The sequence below is a fragment of the Peromyscus maniculatus genome, chromosome X (assembly GCF_049852395.1).
Source record: "Peromyscus maniculatus bairdii isolate BWxNUB_F1_BW_parent chromosome X, HU_Pman_BW_mat_3.1, whole genome shotgun sequence".
NCBI lineage: Eukaryota > Metazoa > Chordata > Mammalia > Rodentia > Cricetidae > Peromyscus > Peromyscus maniculatus.
Window position 1 is genome coordinate 105,037,750 of NC_134875.1, and position 22,878 is coordinate 105,060,627.

The window sequence follows — 22,878 nt, forward strand, 5'->3', positions numbered from 1 at the left end:
CACTTTAAATATTGTGACTGAATAGATTTATAAACAAACACAGTGTCTTCTCCTTGACCACACCTTTCATTATACCATGAATACTTACTTTCAGTCATAAAAATCATCTTTGCACTAACTGCCTGTGCTCCTCACTCATAGTACGACCAAGTCGCCGAGCAGCAGAAGTACAATTAGAAGTTATATTTCTCAGGTCCTTTTGCACACGGGATTCTTGTTCTCTCTAACAGTGTATGAGTGATATCACTGATCAAGGGAGATGAGAAATATTTACCCATTTCCATGCAATAAACAGGCTCCCTATAAAACAGTGAAAGTGTCTTCCTCAAGGAAAATACGGTGACAGTTTAATTGTCCTTCTTTTGTGATTAAAATAAGGCAAAATAGTAAGATTTTACAAAATCAAAGTTTGAACAACAACAATTAATGCTCTTTTTTTCTCTCTTGTCCAACCTATGTCTTGTAAATTGAAAGCTCTGTTTTGGAAAAAATAATTACAGGAGGAGAGGCAATTGCATCCAGAGGGTTGAAAAGAGCAAATCTTGTTAACCTTCCCCAAACTGAGAAATTTCTAGGTAAATCTGAGGATTGGAAATGGGATCACTAAAAGCAGTCAAATAGAAATATTGACTGAGTTTGAGTTTCCTTAAATATATGAAAAATAAGTCTTTCCATGCTGGGAACTATTTTAAGATAACTATATGCCCATTTCTTCCCAGATTTGGAGAGCAGTAATCAAGAGAAACTTGATAACTGTTGGGGTGAGGCAGAGTCGCTTTTCTTTGGGGATGGCCCCTTGTAGATTATCCATCTGCTATTTAATTGCTTTGCAATCATGCATTTGTGGACAGCACTAGTTAGGCTCATTCAAGAAGAATAGCAAAAGGAAGAAGAGGAGATAGAGACATGAAGTTGTAAAGGGGACTTGGTTCAGGTTGTGGGAGGTTTCATATGGGAAAGTTGGGGTGGGTGTAATGAAAATACACTGTAGGTACACAACGGCCTTCCAAAACACATTCTACATGTGTATAAATTACTGGACAGCAAATTTAAAACATTATACTTTTAAGAGCTATGAAAGTTGCCATATTGCACATCACTGAATTTAATTCACTCAGTGTATACCATCACTGTTACAGTAAAGGAGTAGATAAATTTAGAAATTGCTATCTCTATGAATAAAAACACTTTTGGGTGATCATGAAGGTAGCTTGAAGATTGTGGGAGTGCTGCCAATTAGAAATACAAATAAATATATAAGCCCTTCGAACAGACCTAGCTTGACAGGAAAGGATGAGGGAGCCCAGACATTTATGAAATGAAAAGAGGCATGTGGGATTGGAGTTGGAACCAAATATGTAGAAGGAGGATCATGTGACCAGTGAATTTCCTCATGGCCAGATCTCAGAGAGATTCAAAAGGCATGGCAGATTTTATTCCATGTGCTACCTTGCAATAGAGCATGTAAAAATATTACTTGTTTAAGTGATGTTTTTAAATATCTTGAAATGTTGTTTTCATTGTGATAAAAGTAGTAAATTTATAAATAAAATCTATGCTGAAAGTATCGTACATTTCTCTAAAAACTTACATGGGATTAAGTTTGCCTCTGAAATGGTTTATAACAGAGTTTATTTCAATCTTTTAATATATATTTTAAAATAGTATTCCAATTTTATATGGCTATTTTCTGTTACATTAAATCACAACATTTTGTTGATGATTTTCCCCATATTAATGTTTTCATATTTCACATGATTGAATATGCATTTGAAAGCAATTTTTAACATGTATATTATTCTGGCTGAAATATTCTTTAAGTACAAGGAAGAGAACAGTGCTGGAAACTTTATAAAGGAATGCTCTGTTGTTGAACCTAAAAGAACTTGTGTGAAGATGAAAGATTGCTTTAGAAGTCTCCACGTGCACTCATTATTATTTCAGTCAAAACAGATTTATGTTTCATTCTAAATATAAATGAACTTTAAAAGCCTACTCATCAAAGTGGAGGACTATGCCATTGGCTAGACAAATAACAGCCAAATATTTTAAACTTTTAAAAAAGTACTTAAATAAATTTAACTCCCCAAGTGTAAAAGTTAATTCATCATAAAATTGAATGTGGAATATGGTGGGATACATAGAACAAGAGAACATTAAGCATCTTGTGGGTGCAATTTTTTTTGCACATCTTTTAGACATGGGTATCCCAGGCTTCCTCAGTCTCCTGAGTATTGGGAAGTAAGTACTCTGGCACCATGCACAGTGATACATTATGTTATTAGATCCAAGTGAACTTCTGTATTTCTGAAATTATTCAATAACCAAAATACACTCAAATATGTCAATCATCTATCTCATAATCTCATGAATGACAAACTTCTTATCCTACTTAACATATCAAACATACATAAATATATAAATTGTATTCCTAAAAAGTACTTATAGCTATAAAATTAAGCTTTCTAAGTTATTTTGAGAATATTTTGGCATATTATTAAACTACAAATATCCATTTGAAAGCATACTTTTAAATTGCCACTTATGGGATTTTTGAGTTTGAGATTTCAAGGTAATTTTTATAATATAGAATTTGATAGATTTTCTACTATGTTATATATATCATATTAATATATAGCATAAGATTAAATTTTGTAACGATAATAAAATTTTTGTTTTTGTTGAAATTTCATCCTGAGAGTTATACTCCAGAGATTCTCAAGAGAATACAGAGTTCATAAGCATTTAGCCATCACTGTCTAAACACTCATTTCTGAAAGAATTAGGGAATGTTTCTAGAACCTACTAGGTAGGAGTAAAGTGTTCATTTAAGGACAATTTGCAATGGATATAGCAAGGATGCCAAGGAGGCACTGTGAAATTAGTGCCTCAAAGCTTCCATCCTCACATTCTTCTTACCCTTAAGATTTACTGAACCATAACATTATAATTTTCATGTAAAGGAAATTCTTACTTGTGTTACACTAATTATAGTTCACAAAGAAGGCAGTAAGTTTATGAGTGATTTCAAATCAGCCTTGAAGATTCATGACTATAATACCAGAATTTAGGGAGTGGACACAGAATTTTGAGTTTCAGGATAGCCTTGGCTTCAGAGCAAATTCTTGACTCATGAAAACAATTTTATTTTGTGTTCCAGTCTTGTTTGTAATGATATGCTCTAAAAGAAATTTTATACTCTAAATACTATCTTATTCCTGCTCAGGCCAGAGTTTGCTTATTTAATGTGTAGTTCTTAAAATGTGAATACGTCCAACTCAGTTTCTTTTAATTTTATTCCATTTAGTGTGTGTGAGAGAGAGGGGGGGGAGAGGAGAGAGAGAGACATAATGTGTGTGAGAGAGATTGTGCATATGTGTTTACCACAGTGTGCTTGTGGAATTGAGATGAGAACTTATAGGAAGGACTAGGTTCTCTTTTTCTATGAGTCTTGGGGGCTGAGCTCATGTTGTCAGACTTGGTAGCAAACACCTTTGCCATCTTGCTGGCCCAGAATTATTTTTAAGAAATAAAATGGAATAAAAATAATATTAAGTATCAGAAAGCATAACAGATAGTAAGAGCCTAGGGATTTTGTTGTTTTGTTTTTTGTTTTTTTTGTTTGTTTGTTTGTTTTATTGATTGGGTGGGGTTGGTTTTCTTTTTTCTTTTTTTTTGTTTTTGTTTTTTTGTTTGTTTGTTTTTCGAGACAGGGTTTCTCTGTGTAGCTTTGCGCCTTTCCTGGAACTCACTTGGTAGTCCAGGCTGGCCTCAAACTCACAGAGATCCGCCTGCCTCTGCCTCCCGAGTGCTGGGATTAAAGGCGTGCGCCACCACACCCGGCCGGTTTTCTTTGTTTTTACTTCTTCGAGACCAGGTAGCATGTTCTTTAACTAACACGTTGTGAGACATATATGACTAGTAGATGAGAACAAATGAGCAGGCCCAATTACTTTCCTTCCAGATTTTTCTTTCTTCAGCCCTAGGCAAAATTGCTGGGCCGGTGTGTGGTTGATAATGTTTGTATCCTGACATATTCCTATACTATAATAAAAATTATTATTTTTGACCCTTAGAAACCACTTAAAATGCTTGGTTCTTTATTAGTCTTACAAATTTCATCAGGTTGCCTAGAAAAGTCAGTAAAATATAGCACCTTGCAATCAATGAGTTATTACCAGAGGAAGTACTGAAAAATCGATCTCATCTTAATAAAACAATTGGTGAAAAATATATCTTAAATGTAATATTGCAAATAGTTCTTTTAACTATTTATTTGTATTAGGTCTCTATTTGTATTATGTCTAATAACACAGCCTGTTATTAAAGCTGTGTTATGTTATTATTTCTCATAATTAATCAGGGATAACATATATGAGATTAAGATTTAATAGTGTACCAGGAAAGGAAAAAAATAAACTGAATGCCCATAAATAATAGTTTTCTTTCCATTTGCTTCCCTAGAGAAATGATTATTCTGACAACAAAATTGATCATGTCTTTCTTTTCTTTCATAATCATAGGAGACCACCTGCATTGAAATTCCCATCTCCAATTCAAAAGGTAGAATTATACGTATGGATGTGAAGTTAACATCCTCTGCATTTAATGGACCAGAGGAAGTAAGACTGAATCCATTTGAATGTTTGAACTACATTGTATGGTATTCTCCAGCAGCCACAGGCTATAGAGAAGAAAGGTAACATTGGGCTCTTATTGTAATTTGTTGTTGATTCTTTGTAGTTAGAGCTATTCTCTAGTAATATGTACTAATTAACAATTACTTTTTGTTGGCTTCAGTGTAAAATTACTATTCACTGAAATATCAAATTAAAACACCTGACATTTCTTATTTTGCTTTGTACTAGTCAAATCAAAACTGAAATGAGGATGATTCATGAGAACTGGGGATTAAACTTTTACTTTTCTTGATAAAAATTCTTTTCTTTTTTTTTGTGATATATATTTTTTATTTTACAATACCATTCAGTTCTACATATCAGCCATGGGTTCCCCTATTCTCCCCCCTCCCACGCCCTCCCCTTACCCCCAGCCCACCCTCCATTCCCATCTCCTCCAGGACAAGTCCTCCCCCGAGGACTGTGATCGACTTGGTAGACTCAGTCCAGGGAGGTCCAGTCCCTTCCTCCCAGACTGAGCCAAGTGTCCCTGCATAAGTTCCTGGTTTCAAACAGCCAACTCGTGGAATGAGCACAGGACTTGGTCCCACTGCCTAAATGCCTCCCAAACTGATCAAGCCAATCAACTGTCTCACCTATTCAGAGGGCCTGATCCAGCTGGGAGCCCCTCAGTCTTTGGTTCATAGTTCATGTGTTTCCATTCATTTGGCTATTTTTTTTTCAATAATTGAGTAAAACTGAAATTTATTTATTATATGCCACAGTCGTCCTACGGACCTCCATGCTATATATATATAGCCTCTATGGTTCTATGGGTTGTGGTCTGATTGTTCATTTTATATCTAGAATCCACCAATGAGTGAGTACATACCATAACTGTCTTTCTGGGTTTGGGTTACCTCACTCAGGATGATATTTTCTAGTTCCATCCATTTGCCTGCAAATTTCATGCTTTCATTGTTTTTCTCTGCTGAGTAGTACTCCATTGTGTATATGTACCACATTTTTTTCATCCATTCTTCCGTTGATGGGCATCTAGGTTGTTTCCAGGTTCTGGCTATTACAAATAGTGCTGCTATGAACATAGCTGAGCATGTATCTTTATGGTATGTATCAGCATTCTTTGGGTATATGCCCAAGAGTGGGATGGCTGGGTCTTGAGGTAGTTTGATTCCTAATTTTCTGAGAAACCGCCATACTGATTTCCATAGTGGTTGTACAAGTTTACATTCCCACCAACAGTGGAGGAGTGTTCCCTTTGCTCCACATCCTCTCCAACATTGGTTGTCATTGGTGTTTTTGATCTTAGCCATTCTAACAGGTGTAAGGTGGTATCTCAGAGTCGTTTTGATTTGCATTTCTCTGATGATTAAGGATGTTGAGCATTTCTTTAAATGTCTTTCAGCCATTTGTAGTTCTTGTTTTGTGAATTCTCTGTTTAGCTCTTTAGCCCATTTTTTAATTGGACTGTTCAGTGCTTTGATGTCTAGTTTCTTGAGTTCTTTATATATTGTGGAGATCAATCCTCTGTCAGATGTGGGGTTGGTGAAGATCTTTTCCCAATCTGTTGGCTGTCTTTTTGTCTTATTGACTGTGTCTTTTGCCCTGCAAAAGCTTCTCAGTTTTGAGAGGTCCCATTTATTAATGGTTGTGCTCAGGGTCTGTGCTGTCGGTGTTTTATTTAGGAAATGGTCTCCAGTGCCAATGCGTTCAAGAGTGCTTCCTATCTTCTTTTCTATTAAGTTTAGTGTAACTGGATTTATGTTTAGGTCTTTGATCCACTTGGACTTGAGTTTTGTGCATGGTGACAGATATGGATCTATTTGTAATCTTTTACATATTGACATCCAGTTATGCCAGCACCATTTGTTGAAGATACTTTCTTTGTTCCATTGTATAGTTTTGGCTCCTTTGTCAAAAACCAGGTGTTCATATGTGCATGGATTAATGTCAGGGTCTTCAATTCGATTCCATTGGTCCGTTTGTCGGTTTTTATACCAGTACCAAGCTGTTTTTATTACTATAGCTCTATAGTAGAGTTTGAGGTCCGGGATGGTGATGCCTCCAAGGGTTGCTTTATCGTATAGGATTCTTTTAGCTATCCTGGGTCTTTTGTTTTTCCATATAAAGTTGAGTATTTTTCTTTCCAAGTCTGTGAAGAATTGTGTTGGGATTTTGATGGGGATTGCATTGAATCTGTAGATTGCTTTTGGTAAGATTGCCATTTTTACTATGTTAATCCTACCTATCCATGAGCATGGGAGATCCTTCCATTTTCTGATATCTTCTTCAATTTCTTTCTTTAGAGATTTAAAGTTCTTATCAAAAAGGTCTTTCACTTGTTTAGTTAGTGTTATCCCAAGGTATTTTATATTATTTGTGGCTATTGTAAAGGGTGATGTTTCTCTGACTTCTTTCTCAGCCCTTTTATCATTTGTGTATAGGAGGGCTACTGATTTTTTTGAGTTGATCTTGTATCCTGCCACTTTACTGAAGGAGTTTATCAGCTGTAGAAGTTCCCTGGTAGAGTTTTTGGGGTCACTTATGTATACTATCATATCATCTGCAAATAGTGAAAGTTTGACTTCTTCCTTGCCAATTTGTATCCCTTTGATCTCCTTTTGTTGTCTTATTGCTCTAGCTAGAACTTCTAGTACTATATTGAATAAATATGGGGAGAGTGGACAGCCTTGTCTTGTTCCTGAATTTAGTGGTATCGCTTTGAGTTTCTCTCCATTTAATTTGATGTTTGCTGTTGGCTTGCTATAAATTGCTTTTATTATGTTTAGAAATGTTCCTTGTATTCCTATTCTTTCTAAGACCTTTATCATGAAGGGGTTCTTTTCTTCTTTGAGTAATTAGCTTGCAAATTTTTAGACAAAATTACACTACAAATATTATCCTCTACTGAAAGCATACATATTCACTCACACACACACACACACACACACACACACACACACACACACACACTTGTATATATTAGCATTGTAGTTAATGTAGTGCTGTGAGTACATTGTCTCAGAGAATGATGACTGAAATCTCTTATCTTGATTTCTATTATAGAAGTAATTACTTATAATTTTAATGAAGGAATACTAAAATAATATATATTTTAGACCTTAAAGCATAAAATTCATAATAGAATAAATCAGGAAAATAGAAGTTCATTCCCCTAGCATGGTAGCTCACATTTGTAATCCCACCACTCAGGACATAGGGGGATCTTTGAGTAAGAGGCAAGCCCAGACTACAAAGTGAGTTCTAGACCAGCTTGAACCTGGTGTAGAGACCAGGTTTTCAGGACCTGGTCCTGAGATACTCTCAAAATATTTAAAAAAATCAAAAAGTAGAACCAAAGAAAGAAGCGCAGAATGTTATAAAAGAAGAGGAGTGCAGGTTGTTAATAAAGAATCTTGTAATAGATTACCATTAGATATGTGGGCTTCTCTCATCTCTCTCAGGTTGTTAATAAAGAATCTTGTAATAGATTACCATTAGATATGTGGGCTTCTCTCATCTCTCTCATTGGACCCTAGACTTTACAACTACCAAGTGAAACGTCAGTTTTGTTTATTTATATGTATTAGGCATAGTCTAGGCTTTTTATTATTTGCTTACTCTATAATTATCATCTTGGCATATATTTTATGTATATTAAATTCTCATAGCAAGAGTAAGGCAAGGCTGACAGGTTCATCCCATTTTATAAACAATGAAATTCTAACTCAAAAAGTTAAGTGACTTGATTAAAATTATACAAAAAGATACAATAAAGTTGAGCTATCAACCCAGTGACACATTGACACTTAGCAAACTATCTTCTGAGGGGTGAGCACATGCTGATTATAAAAATGTTCTTTAAAACTACATATTTCTGATGGGCTTCACACCAATGTGTGCATACATTCAGTTCAACACAGTAAATTTTATTTAACTACAGCTATAGACCATGATATTTTCTAACATTGATATTTAAAATACTCACATGTAATGAGTTTCTATTCATTCAACAAATATTTATTCTGTATTAACAACAAAATTTCTTTTCTTTAACGAAGAAACCAAAAATTGAAAAATTGCAAATACATTCATGATAAAACTGGAATAAATAACACAGTAATGATTAAATACTTGACTTGAAACCAGATATTTCCTTCGTTTTCTATTTTGCTCTTCCATTATTCCATTTGTTTATCATACAAACTAAATCGACTGACAAGATTTTCAAAATTTTCCACAACAGCATTATTTTTCAGCCTGAATCGGGTGAAGAGTTTTGGTATTTACTGAAATTAACAACTGATCTTCCAAAGACAAAGAGAATACCAGAAATGCAGTGTGATCTTGGAAAGTAAGTTCTATTTAATAATTTTGTTATTTAAAAAAAAAAGAAAAACACAGTTGTAAGTCATTTAACCTTTTAAAATATAAAATAAATACATTTCTAATAGGAAAACCTGTCAAGAGAAACAGACCATGAGTTCCCTACAAAGCATGCTTGCAAAGGAGGGAAAGGGACTATTGCAGTACAGAGCAAGATCCTGTATTCAGAAACACAAAATAAAATGGAGAAAGGTATATATATATATATATGAGGAAAGCTGGACAAGAGGAAATAGTGGCATCTAACAGGGAGTGAATCTCACTGTACTCAGCTCATTCCCAATAGATGCTAGGGGGAGTGGAACATGTTGTTGTGCACATATCGCTTAAGCTTGGAAAAAGTTGAGTTCACACTTAAAAAGAATCCTGGTTGAAGTTTTATTTGCTCAAAGCAGAAAATATACCATGAGGAACTGTGAACATCAGGCCACTTGGTTAACACCATGTTCCCTTGAGGTTCCACATTCACACTCGGACAGTCAAGATCCTCTTCTATGTCTGACACCAAATTTGATTTTGTTAAACAAAAATAAACAACCTATACTTAACTTTAAAAATATATAGTCTAATGGGTAAATAAGCACCTTTTACTCAATATCGCTTCCTCAGCACACAAAATGTATGTTAAATTCTCCCATTACTAGATGTTGGGCCAAAATGTCACTACAAATAATTCGCTAAGAAAATGATAACAGAGTAATCAAAGTAATGAGGAAGCAGGATATGAAAAGGAAGTTCTAAGTGTTAAAGTGACAGCATGTACAGTTCTATACTCCTTGTTCTTGCAAAGTAATCTAGAACTAAATTCTCACAGCTTTGTATGCCTTATAAAGCAAGAGAAGTTGTTTTTCCTCATTTGCTTATTTTCTTGTAGTCCGACCCTATTCCATTTTATTTTTAATTAAAAATAATGTTTATGTAGGGTACATTTTCATACGTTATGACTACAAAAATCATCCTCAAATTTGTTTTTTCTTTGTGTATGCATGTATGTATGCATTATGTATTATTGCTAACTGGAGGGCCAGCCTCCAGCAGCCCAGGGTATGCAAAAAAAATATTCCCAAATTTGGCAAGGGCTAGGCTTTTTTTTTATCTGAGGGGAAAATAAGAAAACATACTTATTGATGGTGACTTTCCCTTTTACTTCACCTTAAAAAAAATCCTCTCTGAAAATCTCTCTTGCTATCTCTCCTACCTAGATACTCATCCTCTCTTTTCAGCTCTCTGCATCCCCAGCTATATCTCTCCAGCACACACACACACACACACACACACACACACACACACACACACACCTCTCCAAACAAACTCTAGACAATTATGTTACACTTTCAGGGTCCAGCCTATTCTCATAACACATGATAAGTCACACAGTTTCTCTCAAGCTAGGGAGATCATGCTGACTGGACTGTGAGTAAGGCTTGGCCGTGCATGTGGCTCTTAGTTGGTCAGGCTTCCTAGATAGAGAATGACATTGAAATTCAGAGAGTATGTACAGAAAGCCAACTGTTTAGAGGACCTGTACAGGGAATTATGTCTCAATGTATCACCCTAACTTGGTTCCCCAAACATTTTGGAATTTGTCCTTGTTCAAATTGTCTCCATGGCAACGTGGTCTGTTTTGGATTTGCTCTGAGGTCTTAACAAAATGTATAAAAGGCTGTCTTTGTAGCTGAGAATTTTCCTATGTCAGTGTGAGTGATGAAAAATATCCTAGTATTATTTCTATTCATCAGAATTATACAGCTTAAGCAGAAATCATCTTCCTGACCATCCACAGATATATGTGTGCCCAATAGATGGAATATGAATATATATATATATACGAGATAAACACACAAGCTGTGGGAAAATATCCATAGTAGTTTTTATAGAAGAAATATTGTGGTACATGAGACAAATTACAGACAGAAGCAACCAGTCATTTACAGACAGGGACCCTACAGTCCTTGCCAGGTGGGTCTTCCCATCTGAGAGTTACTCAATTGATGGGTCAACTTGTTGAATACTAGTTGTCACATTTTGTACATACTCCCATGGCTTCTGGTAAAGCCATTGCTGCCAGCAGATCTCAGCAATGTATTGTTGGTGTATGTGTATGTACATATTTATTTAGCTACACATTTTTGCATGTGAAGACCAAAGATCAACCTTCGGTATCTTTTTCTGTTTTTCTCTACCTTATGTTTTCAAATAGTGTTTCTATGTGAACCTAGAGCTCATTGATTCAGCTGGTCTGGCTATCTAGTAAGCTCCAGGTATCCTCCAGTCTCTGCTCTTCAAAAATGATGTAACGTACAGAACACACACTGCTATATCAGCTTTGTAAGTGTGTAGTGTAGAACCAACCTTGGGTGTTTGTGCTTGTAAGACCAGCAGCACTTACTGACTGGGACATCGTGTAAGACCTTATTTATCATCTCTTTTGGGGATAACACTTAAAAACTTTTCTTGTTGCAGCTTTGATATAAAAAATGAAGAATTGCTAATCATGCTTAGACTTTTTAAATCTCATGTTAGTCTCCATTAGCATTTTTAACCTGAAGCATAAAATTTTCAGGTTCCTTTACTCTCTGTAGACTTCAGGGGCCTCTAACATCAAAAGGTCAAGCAGCCCGACATCTCCACCAAAGATGAACAACCATCATGAAGAAGTTGAAGTATGATGGCAAAGAACAATTGTTTAAAAAAAATTTTTTTTAGGAAAATTGAGTGATGTACTAACACTTTATTGCAACATAGTATTTATAAACGCATTTTCAACTTCTGAACATTTCTCATATCTTGAAATGTTAATATATATATGAGTTAAGAAAATGGCTCAGCGGATAGAGGCTCTTTATATAAAGACTGATGATCTGAGTTCAATACCCAAGACACACATGACAGAAAAAGAGCACTAACTCCTGACACTTGCCTCCTGACTTCCCCATACATACTGTGTCCATACCCATTCACACACAAGTACACAAAAATCTTTAATGCAATAAAAATGTAAATGTTAATATATGAATGATATATAAATTTATTATAACTATTTATATGAAATGTTTTGCCTCTGTTTGTCAACCTTTTTTTTTACATTTTATTATTGTGTAAGCATGTGTGTGCATGATGTGTAGGTATGTATGCAAGAACATTCATGCCATGACCCACAAAAGGATTTCAGAAGACAATTTTGCATAGTTGGTTCTTTTCTTTCCATCTTAACTTGAGTTCCAAGGATTAATTCATTTTGTTAGGCTTGTAGTTTAAGATAAGCCATTTTACCTGCAAGATTTTTCTTCTTTTTAACTTGTGTTAGGATTTTAAACCTTGTTTTTCTAGGTTATATTAAAAACTTACACATTAAGTTAGATTTAAAACACATACTTAATTGAAAGTTACACGGCACTGAAAGATGTTTGATAATACAGCTTTAACCAGTTTAAACTGTATCCTTATCATTTTTGGAAATTTGTAAGATCTTTCAGTGTATCTAGTACTCTGTCTTAATGATATGTCTTGCTATGCATCCATTTTCATTTATTTTTAAGATAAATGTCCATTTATCTTAAAATTTCTTACAGAAATTTCTGGCTTTCTGTTTTTGTAATGTCCTAAAGTCATGCCCTTTCTTTGTTTTCTCTCTTCTTCCTACAACTGTAATTTGGATTTAGTATTTGTAAATGGTTTAAAATTTTCAGTATTATTTTGCCCTTTTCCCCAGCATTTTCTATTTTCTAATCTGACAGATTAACTCAGTTTTATCTTCCAGAACTTTTAATGAGTTTTTATAGCATCAACGTTCATAGCCATTTATTGTTATCATAATGGTAACTCTTAAACATTTAAGTGATACATAGGACATGCAGTTTAAGAGCCCAGAATTCTGTAGGAACAGTGGGTTTAAGATACACATTTAATGAGTGGGTCACAGCTTTGTACTAAGTGAAAGCAGAGAATGTATATGTGACGCCATTTCTGTTCTGTCTTCTGACCTGTTGTGGAGTGTCATTGCATTCACTACTAGTAGAACAATGTCATGCCATACTCTTCTTGAGGGAATAGACCTGTTATATAATGAGCTTCAGTTAACACTTACTTGAAACCAGATATCTCTTCTTAGATTCATTTTGTGTGCTTTTCAACTAAGACTGTTTGGTGGGTACAGATCCTAGATTTTATTTCTATACCAAAACCCACGATTCTTTCATTATAACTAGATGTGAATCCACTTTGCAAAAACAATGATTGTTCTCTTCAAATTATTTGAAAATAAGCATACACACATATATATGTTCAGATTCTTATATATATGTGTGTGTTTGTGTGTACATTATATATATATATATATATATATATATATATATAAAGACTTTTGTTACTTAATCAGCATAGTATGACAAAGACAGATATCCATTAAAAACCAATGAGAAAAATCAGAAATATCTGAAAAGTTTTCTTTCTAGACTATGTATATATTTTTTAAATACTTATCAACCAGTATAAGGTTGTGTTGAAAATTGTGGTTCTGATTCCTTAAAACTTGAATATCCAAATGTTTGCCAAACACTAGCTTTTTTAAAGATCTACAGAAATGTCTTAATTTTCTTGCTATCAAGAAAATTTTTATGGGGTAGTGGACTTTTGTTACTTAATCAACATAGAAAGTATGACAAAGACAGACATCCTTTAAAAACCAATATGAAAAATCAGAAAAAACTGAAAAGTTTTCTTTCTAGACTCAAACATTGTTAGAATTGGTACCACATCATATTAAATAATGAACCTGCCACACACTAATTTGTGAATGCTGATCATATTTGAAGCAAATGTTGTAAGACACAAGTCATATTGGATTAAAAGACCACTTTTTCCCATCTGACTTCAGTTTCACAAAGCTAGGTACATATAGTCCAAGTTGCCTTTAATACCACATGTGTACAAATAGTTCAACATATACATTTTAGTGTTCCATAACATTGTTAAGATCATTCAATTAATTTCCATAGATTACAGATGAGTACAATTTTACTGTGTCTTCATTGAGTAGCATTAATTTTAATTTGAATTGACATGTATTTTTGCACAATCAAACCAGACATTGTTTTTCATAAATGTATGCAAATATTATGCATTAACATATGTTTTAAGGGGGATACAATTTAGTTGATAATGAAAAGGTTTATGAAATTATCACTTATAAATTTACAAATATCAGTAAATTTACTACTTTTGATTTTCCTCACAGGAAGATCGTTCAGACCCTTCCTTTATATAACCCTACACATGAAACATTAGAATTGAAAATAAAGAACAGTAACCCTGAAAATTTTGAGGTGGAGCTTAACAGAAAAATGCCAGTAAGTACATTCAGAAATCCATGTAATTGATCATTGCAAAAGCATTTTCTAATTCTAATTTTAGGATTCTAGTGCAATATTATCATTAGAATCATTAATAATAATTTAAAATTTTAAATTTTAAAAAGTGATATTGTATTCTTTTTTATACCTGCTCATAGATTGTAATTTATTATTAATTTTATTTTATTGTAACATTGAAATTATATATGCTAAATTAACTCAATATACTGGTTATATTTTATTTCTGACCATTACATTAATCAGATTTTATAATAGTTTCTACGTAATATGATTTTATCTTTAACAGTTATTTTCTGTTAGCAGAGCCCTGAGGACAAGTGTTTTTAACTCTTTGTAAGTTTCTAGGCTTGTCCCTCCTTACATTTTCAGATTCTTAGACAGCTCTTGCTCATCCTCTGTATGCCATTGTCTTACTTTGTGGTCATGAAAAAGAATATGATTGAGTTAATGAGCATAAATTATTTTTATCTTTTTACCTAAGTTACAAAACAAGATAAGAAGTTTTAACATAAATACTTATATTTCCAAACCATAGGACACCAATTCCTTGCAGTAAATTGACCCCATATCCATATTCAAGTAAATTTCAAAATAATATTAAGACAAGCACTGATGTGTGGTACATCTCTAGTCATAGCTACTCTCACTTCTCAGGAGGCCGAGGCAAGAGGCTAGATAGACTGAGCTGAGGAAGGAGATTGTAGTCTAGGAAAGAATGGAAACTATTTCAGAAAAAATAGATAATTACAGTGTTTTATTTTTATCAAAGAACCTCTCCTGGAGCTCTGCTAGCAGATACATTGAAATTACAGCTTTTACTCTTTATAGTTTAATGTCTGTTGAACAAATATACACTTTGATGTCTTTATACCTTAATATCTGTCTCTTGGCAGTGACTGGGTGCCAACAAGTGGTTCAGCAGGCTTGGAAGGGCAATTGTAACATAACACGAAATGAACTTCATGAGCCTATGAAAAGAAGAGAACTCAAAGTGTATGGGTAGGGAAGTAAGGTTGGATCAGGAGAAATGAGTGGTGAATATATCAAAATACATTGTATGAAATTCTTAATTATTGAAAATTTTCTTAACAGAAGCTAATGGAGGATGAACATAATTAAAGTACTCATTATAAGAAAATTATGAATAAGTTAACAATACCCTGTATGAGAAGTTAAAAAATATAAATAATTATACTTATATATAATAGATATAATTAGTTCTTAATTTAACAGTCAAACCATAAATCAAATTAAAAATCACTTCTTACTATACTGAAAATTTATATGTAGACATTAATATTTGAATGTATCAACAACATAATTTTAAAGCATATAGACTTCATTATGTAGTTTGCCTATACTTTAAATTTTTCACTAAAAGTAGATTTTTCACATCATATATATCTTTACTTTTATAGAAGATGATAATCTTTGTTCCAAAAAACAGCAGAGACAATATATTGCATGGCACCTTGTATCATTAAGAATATAGACTGTTTTATTTCTTCGTTCATGTCTTTAGACTCCATTGTTTCTTTGATTAATTTATTAAGTGTAATTGGGCATAAATATGCAATTAAGGCTAATATGAGAAATAACCCAAGAGTTATATATGAGGCAATACTCATAAAATATATGAGCACAGTTAACCAATTGATAGCAAATAGATCTAATAATACATGGAAAAGTAAATCCGACCATGAATGATATAAATACATATATAGTTATATATATATATGTATTCATATAACTATATATGCATCTTATTCTAGCTTAAATTGTATAATATTCATGTAAGTCTTTACAAATAATGATTAGGAGGGAAGACAGGGGAATCCGTGGCTGATCTGTGAAATTAAGTTAATTATAAAATAAAAATATTTAATAAATAAATGTAAATCTACTTTAAAATTAAATAATGATGAAATTTTTTCCAGCTGTTTATTATATTTTTCAGTTATAAAAAAGAAATTGAAACTATAATTAGCAACTCTGTACCTTTAACTTTAACCTTTGCTTCAAAAATTGTTAATGAAACGCTACATAATCACTCTTTTTTGTCTCTCCATTCTATTTGTTCACTTTATTTAAACCTAAATACTTGATTAAGATTATAGTTTAATAGCCTATAATCTTCCACCATCATCCGAATCTATGTGAATTCAAAAGTTTATTCAACTCTGCTGTTTACTGTTTTGCCACCACGACAAAAGCTAGAGTCATCAGGAAGAGTGAACCTCAACTGGGTTTTTCTCTAACCTTTGTGACTCTTTTGCCATATCATTTGCATCTTTTATTTAATAATAATATATATTAGATTTATTTTTGTGTTTTGTGACCACTGTCAGAGATTATTGAACATAAAATGTTATATTTTACAGGGATTGACTCTTTCTATTGTACTGTAATTTTGTTTTGTTGTGTTTGAAGTTCATTTATCAAAATACTTAAGTGTAAAATGGATTTTTTCAAGCATTGTGGCTCTATCTACTATTCTGTATCCGTTGATATTAAATATTGTAATATGCCCAGTATAGTACTTTGATTATATGATATGATACTCAGATTTTCAATGTATTTTATGTAATTGTTCTCTCCTTTTACTATTTCTAGAGAGAAATTTGAAACTCATACTACAGACCACCAATTAGCTTCATAATATGTTTATAAGATGAAGTGAAAAAAACATTATGAAAAGATTGACTTACACTGATGTTCAAAAGAAATGATGTTCATTTCTTTTGACATTGACAAAGTTACCAGTTATGTTCCTATGGTAACTTACTGTACCATATGATAGTCAAAAGCTATGGGTTCCTAAATAAAGTACATATTTATATAATTTGGAAGTTTAAATAAACTCTTAAGATCAATCTTGAAATCTTAATACACAGTGAGTAAGTCTTGCATGGTCATTATCTGGAGAAAGAATAAGGCCTGAGAACTACCATACCTAATAGTGTTCATTATATCTGCTATAATCAATATTCATGGAGTGCATATACCAAAGCAGATAATGTGTGCAACTCCTCACGTTTATTTTACAATGGTTAGTGTTTCGTAGACCTAGCACACAAAATTTTCACCTCAACAAAAATATTGAATCTTGTTTTTCTTGTGTTTCTTTCTGAATTCTCACAGTTGGTCCTCCTACCTCACTCTACTATAGAGATATCTGTTTATTTTCATCCATCAGGACTTGGAAGAAATGGTCATGAAACTTGTATTAACTTCTATTGTACTCAGGTATGATAAATATCTTCTCGGGTGAAGTAGAATCTGTATAGATAAGTACAGTCCATGCAGTTAATAACTTCTGCAGGTAAACATTTTCTTTGCAAATCATTAAATAAATGTTTTATTAAAGATGGCTAACAGAAAAATAATATTCCTTCAGTGAGAAAAAAAAAAGACTATTGGAGGATTGCTCCTGCAAACGCTAATCTGTCTTCAGTATGAACAAAGAGATTGGGAAATGGCTAGGGAGAAATGAAGTGCAAATACATGTTGCTAGACCAAAGAGCAACAAAAAAGGGGACCTGCAAGTCTTCTTCTTTGGATCTAAAACATAAACAGATACAGAGATACCTCATAGCATGATCTCTGTGCTTTCAACTTAATTGTCTTTTCTTTGGGAGCCATGTTCTCATTTAAAGAAACTGAAAGTGATATGATAAAGAACAAGAAAAAAAATAAAGATTTGTGTCTGCAGTAGCATTTAACATCTATTCTACAGTTTATGGTGAGCCAACATAAATGAATTTTTATTTTTATATCATCTTAAAATCACTCTCTGCAAGTAGTAATAGTATTTTACCTGTTTCCCGGGTGAGTGAGAACACAAGATATAACAGAACCCATAATAAGAGTTTTATTTTACCTTCTTGTAGGAGGGAATGGGGGATGGGCTGGGAGGGGGAGGCTGAGGGGCAGGAGGAGGGAAGAGGGGGATCTTTGATTGTAAAATGAATAAAAAAAATTCCTAATTAAAAAAAGAAATAAATAAAACAAATAAATAAATAAACAAATAAATGTTTTAAAATACAGTAGTATAGAATACTGATCTGTAAAAAACTAAATAAGATATTCTGTAGTCTTTAAGCCTAGAAATTGAGCAATAAGTTCTTTTTCAAATATAAAATAAAGTAAAATATAAAAATACTCATCTTAAACATTTCCTAAATCAGTTGAGCACTAGTCTTTATTTCAATCTCTCTGAGTACCCTATCTCTACCTGCTGAAAACCTCCATTCCTAAATGGTTAAATATGAACCAGTAATTCATCTCTTCAGCTACTAAGTCGAGACCTTCTAACCTTTCCAGTGTTTCTCTTTAACCTTTGTGCCTTCTTTTTTGCCCTCTTTATCCCCAAATGGTTCGTATCTTTTTATTTAATTCATCAAGTTGACATCATTTGCAAGTAAAATCAATTCATAAAAATTTAATTGAATGAACTTTTGTGTGAATGGTACATATTATGTGTGCCCATGGATATAAAGAACACACTTTAAAAGAAGCTTGAGAATTTATTTTTGAAACCTAAATATTTGAAATAACTCTTTACCTTTATGGAAAATTTTATATAGATTTATATCCATTTCTGAATTTGTGATTGATTATATCTACCTGAACTGACATGCACAACTGAGTAGCTAAATAATATAAAATGAGCTAAGGGCAGTACTAGTCAGATAAATTTTAACTATTTCCAAAATGTAGCCTGAACTCACAGAAATGACTGTGGTTTATTATCTCTCATTTGCTTCTGGTTTACATTCATATGAACACCTTGTGTCCTAAAAATCTAACTTGCAGTCTAATTGGCAGAATCCCAAGATTCTAATACCAGCCTTAAATATCTTGAATTCATTGTTCTACCAGAGCCTCTAAGAGAAGTTCCAAAGCCACATCACAGAATAAGGACAACCATTGTAAACAGAAAATATAATTAAACTTTTCTTTGACCTTTGTTATAAAATCTATTTCTCAGTTTTCAAATGTTTTACATTTGTTTGATAATAGTGTTCCTCATTTATTTTATCTCTATACAATTGCATAACTCATTTTCTCTAAAATACAGAGTTGTTTAAAACCCAGGATGCATCTTTCCTTACAGGCTACCTATTTAAGAAGAAGTTTGAGGGGAAAATTCTTAAATTTTCATTTACTTCTTAATACACAGGTTTTTTTTAAATAGATTTTTAAGAGTTTTTTTTAATTCATTTTACATACCAACCACAGATCCCCCTCTCATCCCTCCTCCCACTGCCCCCATCAGCCTTCTCTCCCCCTCCCCCAAACCCCCCATCCCCTCTTCTGAAAAGGTAAAGCCTCACATGGGGAGTCAGCAAAGTCTGGTACATTCAGTTGAGGCAGGTCCAAGTCCACCCCCCACCCTCCAACCCCTCCACCCCCACATCAAGGTTGAGCAAGATGTCCCAGCATAGGTAATGGGCTCCTAAAAGCCAGCTCATATACCAGGCATAGATCCTGATCCCACTGCCAGGGGCTACTCTTGATTTTTGAAGCTCTTGCCCATATAATCCCTCTTTCTTCTCTTTGACTGGATTCCCGCAGCTCCCCTCCCTGAATCAAGTATATATTTTAAACTATGCTAAGAAAACTATCAGCTATTTGCATTCATTAAAGACAAGATGTGATTTATTTTACAAACTCTCCTACTCACACCACTTGAGGAAATAAATATTACCTTTGGAGGGACTGTCTAATTCCAGATTTTCTTTGTAAGCCAATCATGTAAAGTCAACATAGTAAGAGAGTTATAAAAGCTCCCAAGCTACACAGTTTCACAAAATGTGTCACAGATAAGAAGCAAGACTGACAGGTTGGTGGATACATTTCTAGGCATGATGGGACTCTAACTCCTGGTGGAGGGGTTCTCTTTCCTGGAGGGAGCATGCCTATAGGAGTTCCTCAGGCAGGAGGAAGGTTAATTGGTGGCCCATGGGTGGTCTCATACCAGGTGGAGGAGCCATAATTTTTGGATGTGGGGTTGCCTACAGGCAGAGGTGGAGTTCTGCTTCCTGGCAGTACTTGTTGGGCTCCAGCAATGTTGACAGTGGCAGGAAGCACAGCAGCTGCTTCATTGCTGTTTCCCTGTGGAGTCATGACCTACTGGAATGTACCTCCTACTCCTTTGACATGACCCACTAATCCATCAGGAGCTTGGGAAATAGGTTTATCAGCTGGTATTCCTGCCACCTGCCCTCCCAACACCAGGACCACCTGCAGCACCACAGCAGCTAGTGGCAATGCTAGCAATCTTTCAGATCTCCACAGTCATGGATACCAAGTTCTCCCCATATCACAAAACCAGACCCAAAACTCATTTATTCGTCCTCTGTCTGTTTTGCATGTTTTGGCTTGATCTTCCTGAATACCACAGTCACAGAGGATCAAATTCATATGCTTGTCAAATGTACCAGTGAATCCAACTGTATAAAGTTGACATAAACTAGCCAGCATAGGAATGGATACATTTTTCAGCCACAAAAATTGAAGTTACATTATTTTCAGGGCACAACTAGAAATAATATTGAGTGAACTCAGTTTGTCTCAGAATGGTAAATATTGTATTTTTTTTTTACTTTTTTTGTGGTTCCTAGATTATATATACATAAAATCTTATATGTACATATGACATGAAAGTAGAATCAGAACTATCTAGGGAAACAAAGAGGAACAATGATGGGAAGGGGAGTAAAAAGGTGATGGTAGCTGAGTATGCAGAGGAAATGCTCAAAGTACATTATATACTAGTAAGAAAATGTCAAGGGACTATACCATATTCTACACAATGCATTGGATAAAATAATAAAAAAGTTTTATAAATCTTAAAAATCAAAAATATGTTCAATTATGTTTTGATTGTTTCTTTTTAAAACAGTTTAAAGAATGGAAATTCTACCTCTTTGGAGTAGGACTATTCCCCAGGCCTATAGAAGCAGAAAGAGTAACTGCAATCCTTGGTCTTCAGGCATCTGTCATAATACATTTCATAAATCCTACCAGGGAAGATGTTTCCATTGATATCGTATTAACAAGTAGGTTGTTTTTCTTACATTTTGTAGATAACTGTCCTTTTATTTCATTATAGTATAAAAACATTTTATAAAATAGAAAGCATAAAAAATAAGAGGTAAAATACCATTGCTGAAACACATCTCTTAAGTAGTGGATCCAGAATCTATGTACTAAGTAGTCTTCTGATCTTATTTTTAAATCCACATATGAGTTAGTTATGGATTTAGTTATATAGGATTCTTTCAATATTTTCAGTTATGTAGGATTCTTATAATATTTTTCAAGTATTCCAATTCTTAATATGCAAAAGATTATAAAAATTCTAATGAAACTGTATAAGGGTTCTCAGATCTCTCTGATCAATAACTCAATAAGAAGCATCCCACACTTGGCACTGGGATTTTCTTTAATAATACACTACATCTAGGAGCAGCCATATATACACATTTTCAAGATAATAGGTATTCCTCGAACATGTTCTTCTCTTCTCTCCCATTTCCCCTCCACCCATATCCCTATTTAAATTTTTCCACCCCAATTATTTACCATCTCCATTTTCATATTACCTATTTTCTGTTATACTTCCTCCCTTAAGGGTTTTTCTTCCCTGCCTACCACTACCACCAATGGCCTCTTCCAGTTTCTTGGCTTCTGCAGTTACTCCAAGTTAAACACACCAAGCCAGAAGTTTCAGTGTAGAACCTGCTTATCACTGAAAGCATGTCTCATTTATCCAGAGCTATTGAGAATTTTCAAAAGAGAATCTGTGCTTCATGCATTCATACATTTGATTTTACACTTTAAAGGCTAATTCCAGAAGTATTTTGTGGACATTATGTACACATTGAGAGAATAGATGGGACTTGAGAATCACAGTTCCAAGAAATTGAAGCCAGTTATAGTGGAGAAGTCTATGAACAAAGGTAGCAGGAAATCCTGTGGTATATTCCTCAAATTTCCCCCACATCTGAGAGAACATTTGGTTCTTTAACAGGCATAACCATTTCATGCCGTTATTTTGTTTCCAAGTAGCTATAGTATCTTATATAAAATAAATATTTCTAAGGATATTTATATATTATTGACACACTTTTGTATGCCAAATTGGTATTTAGCTATGCCCAAATTAAAATTGTTCCATATTGAAATCATCGTGGCTATAGTATTTGGCTCAGAAATTGAAAACTTCTTTTTTCATGTACTCAACTACTCTGAGTCTGACAACAAACACAATTACTGCCTAACGACAATGTTGCTCTTAATCACAAGGGCATAATTAATGAGTGCTTTTGCTTTCCACTAACGTATAAATTCTTGCTGTCTTCTGAAATTTGCACATGAGAATGTGAACCTAACTTTAACACATTTTTTGGTTGACATATTTTATTCACTTGAAATTGAATGATACTCAGTTATGTTTGGATTAGGTGATACAC

General features: G+C 33.7%; 1 protein-coding gene and 1 pseudogene across 5 annotated transcripts in view; one reads left to right on the forward strand and one right to left on the reverse strand.

Moving 5' to 3' along the window:
* The window catches only part of Cfap47 (cilia and flagella associated protein 47), a 234,556-nt gene that overhangs the window by 174,087 nt on the left and 37,591 nt on the right, over positions 1–22,878 (forward strand). For 4 of the 5 annotated variants that reach the window (XM_042269235.2, XM_042269236.2, XM_076562695.1 and 1 more), the window contains exons 53-57: positions 4,524–4,699; positions 8,887–8,994; positions 14,263–14,374; positions 17,540–17,644; positions 21,306–21,462. In XM_042269235.2, the coding sequence (XP_042125169.2) occupies positions 4,524–4,699; positions 8,887–8,994; positions 14,263–14,374; positions 17,540–17,644; positions 21,306–21,462 (658 nt within the window). Of the gene's footprint in view, positions 1–4,523; positions 4,700–8,886; positions 8,995–14,262; positions 14,375–15,291; positions 15,407–17,539; positions 17,645–21,305; positions 21,463–22,878 lie in introns of those variants that run through there. The other variant, XM_076562697.1, reaches the window with a different exon arrangement.
* On the reverse strand, positions 20,162–20,884 carry LOC102921607 (small nuclear ribonucleoprotein-associated protein N pseudogene; annotated as a pseudogene).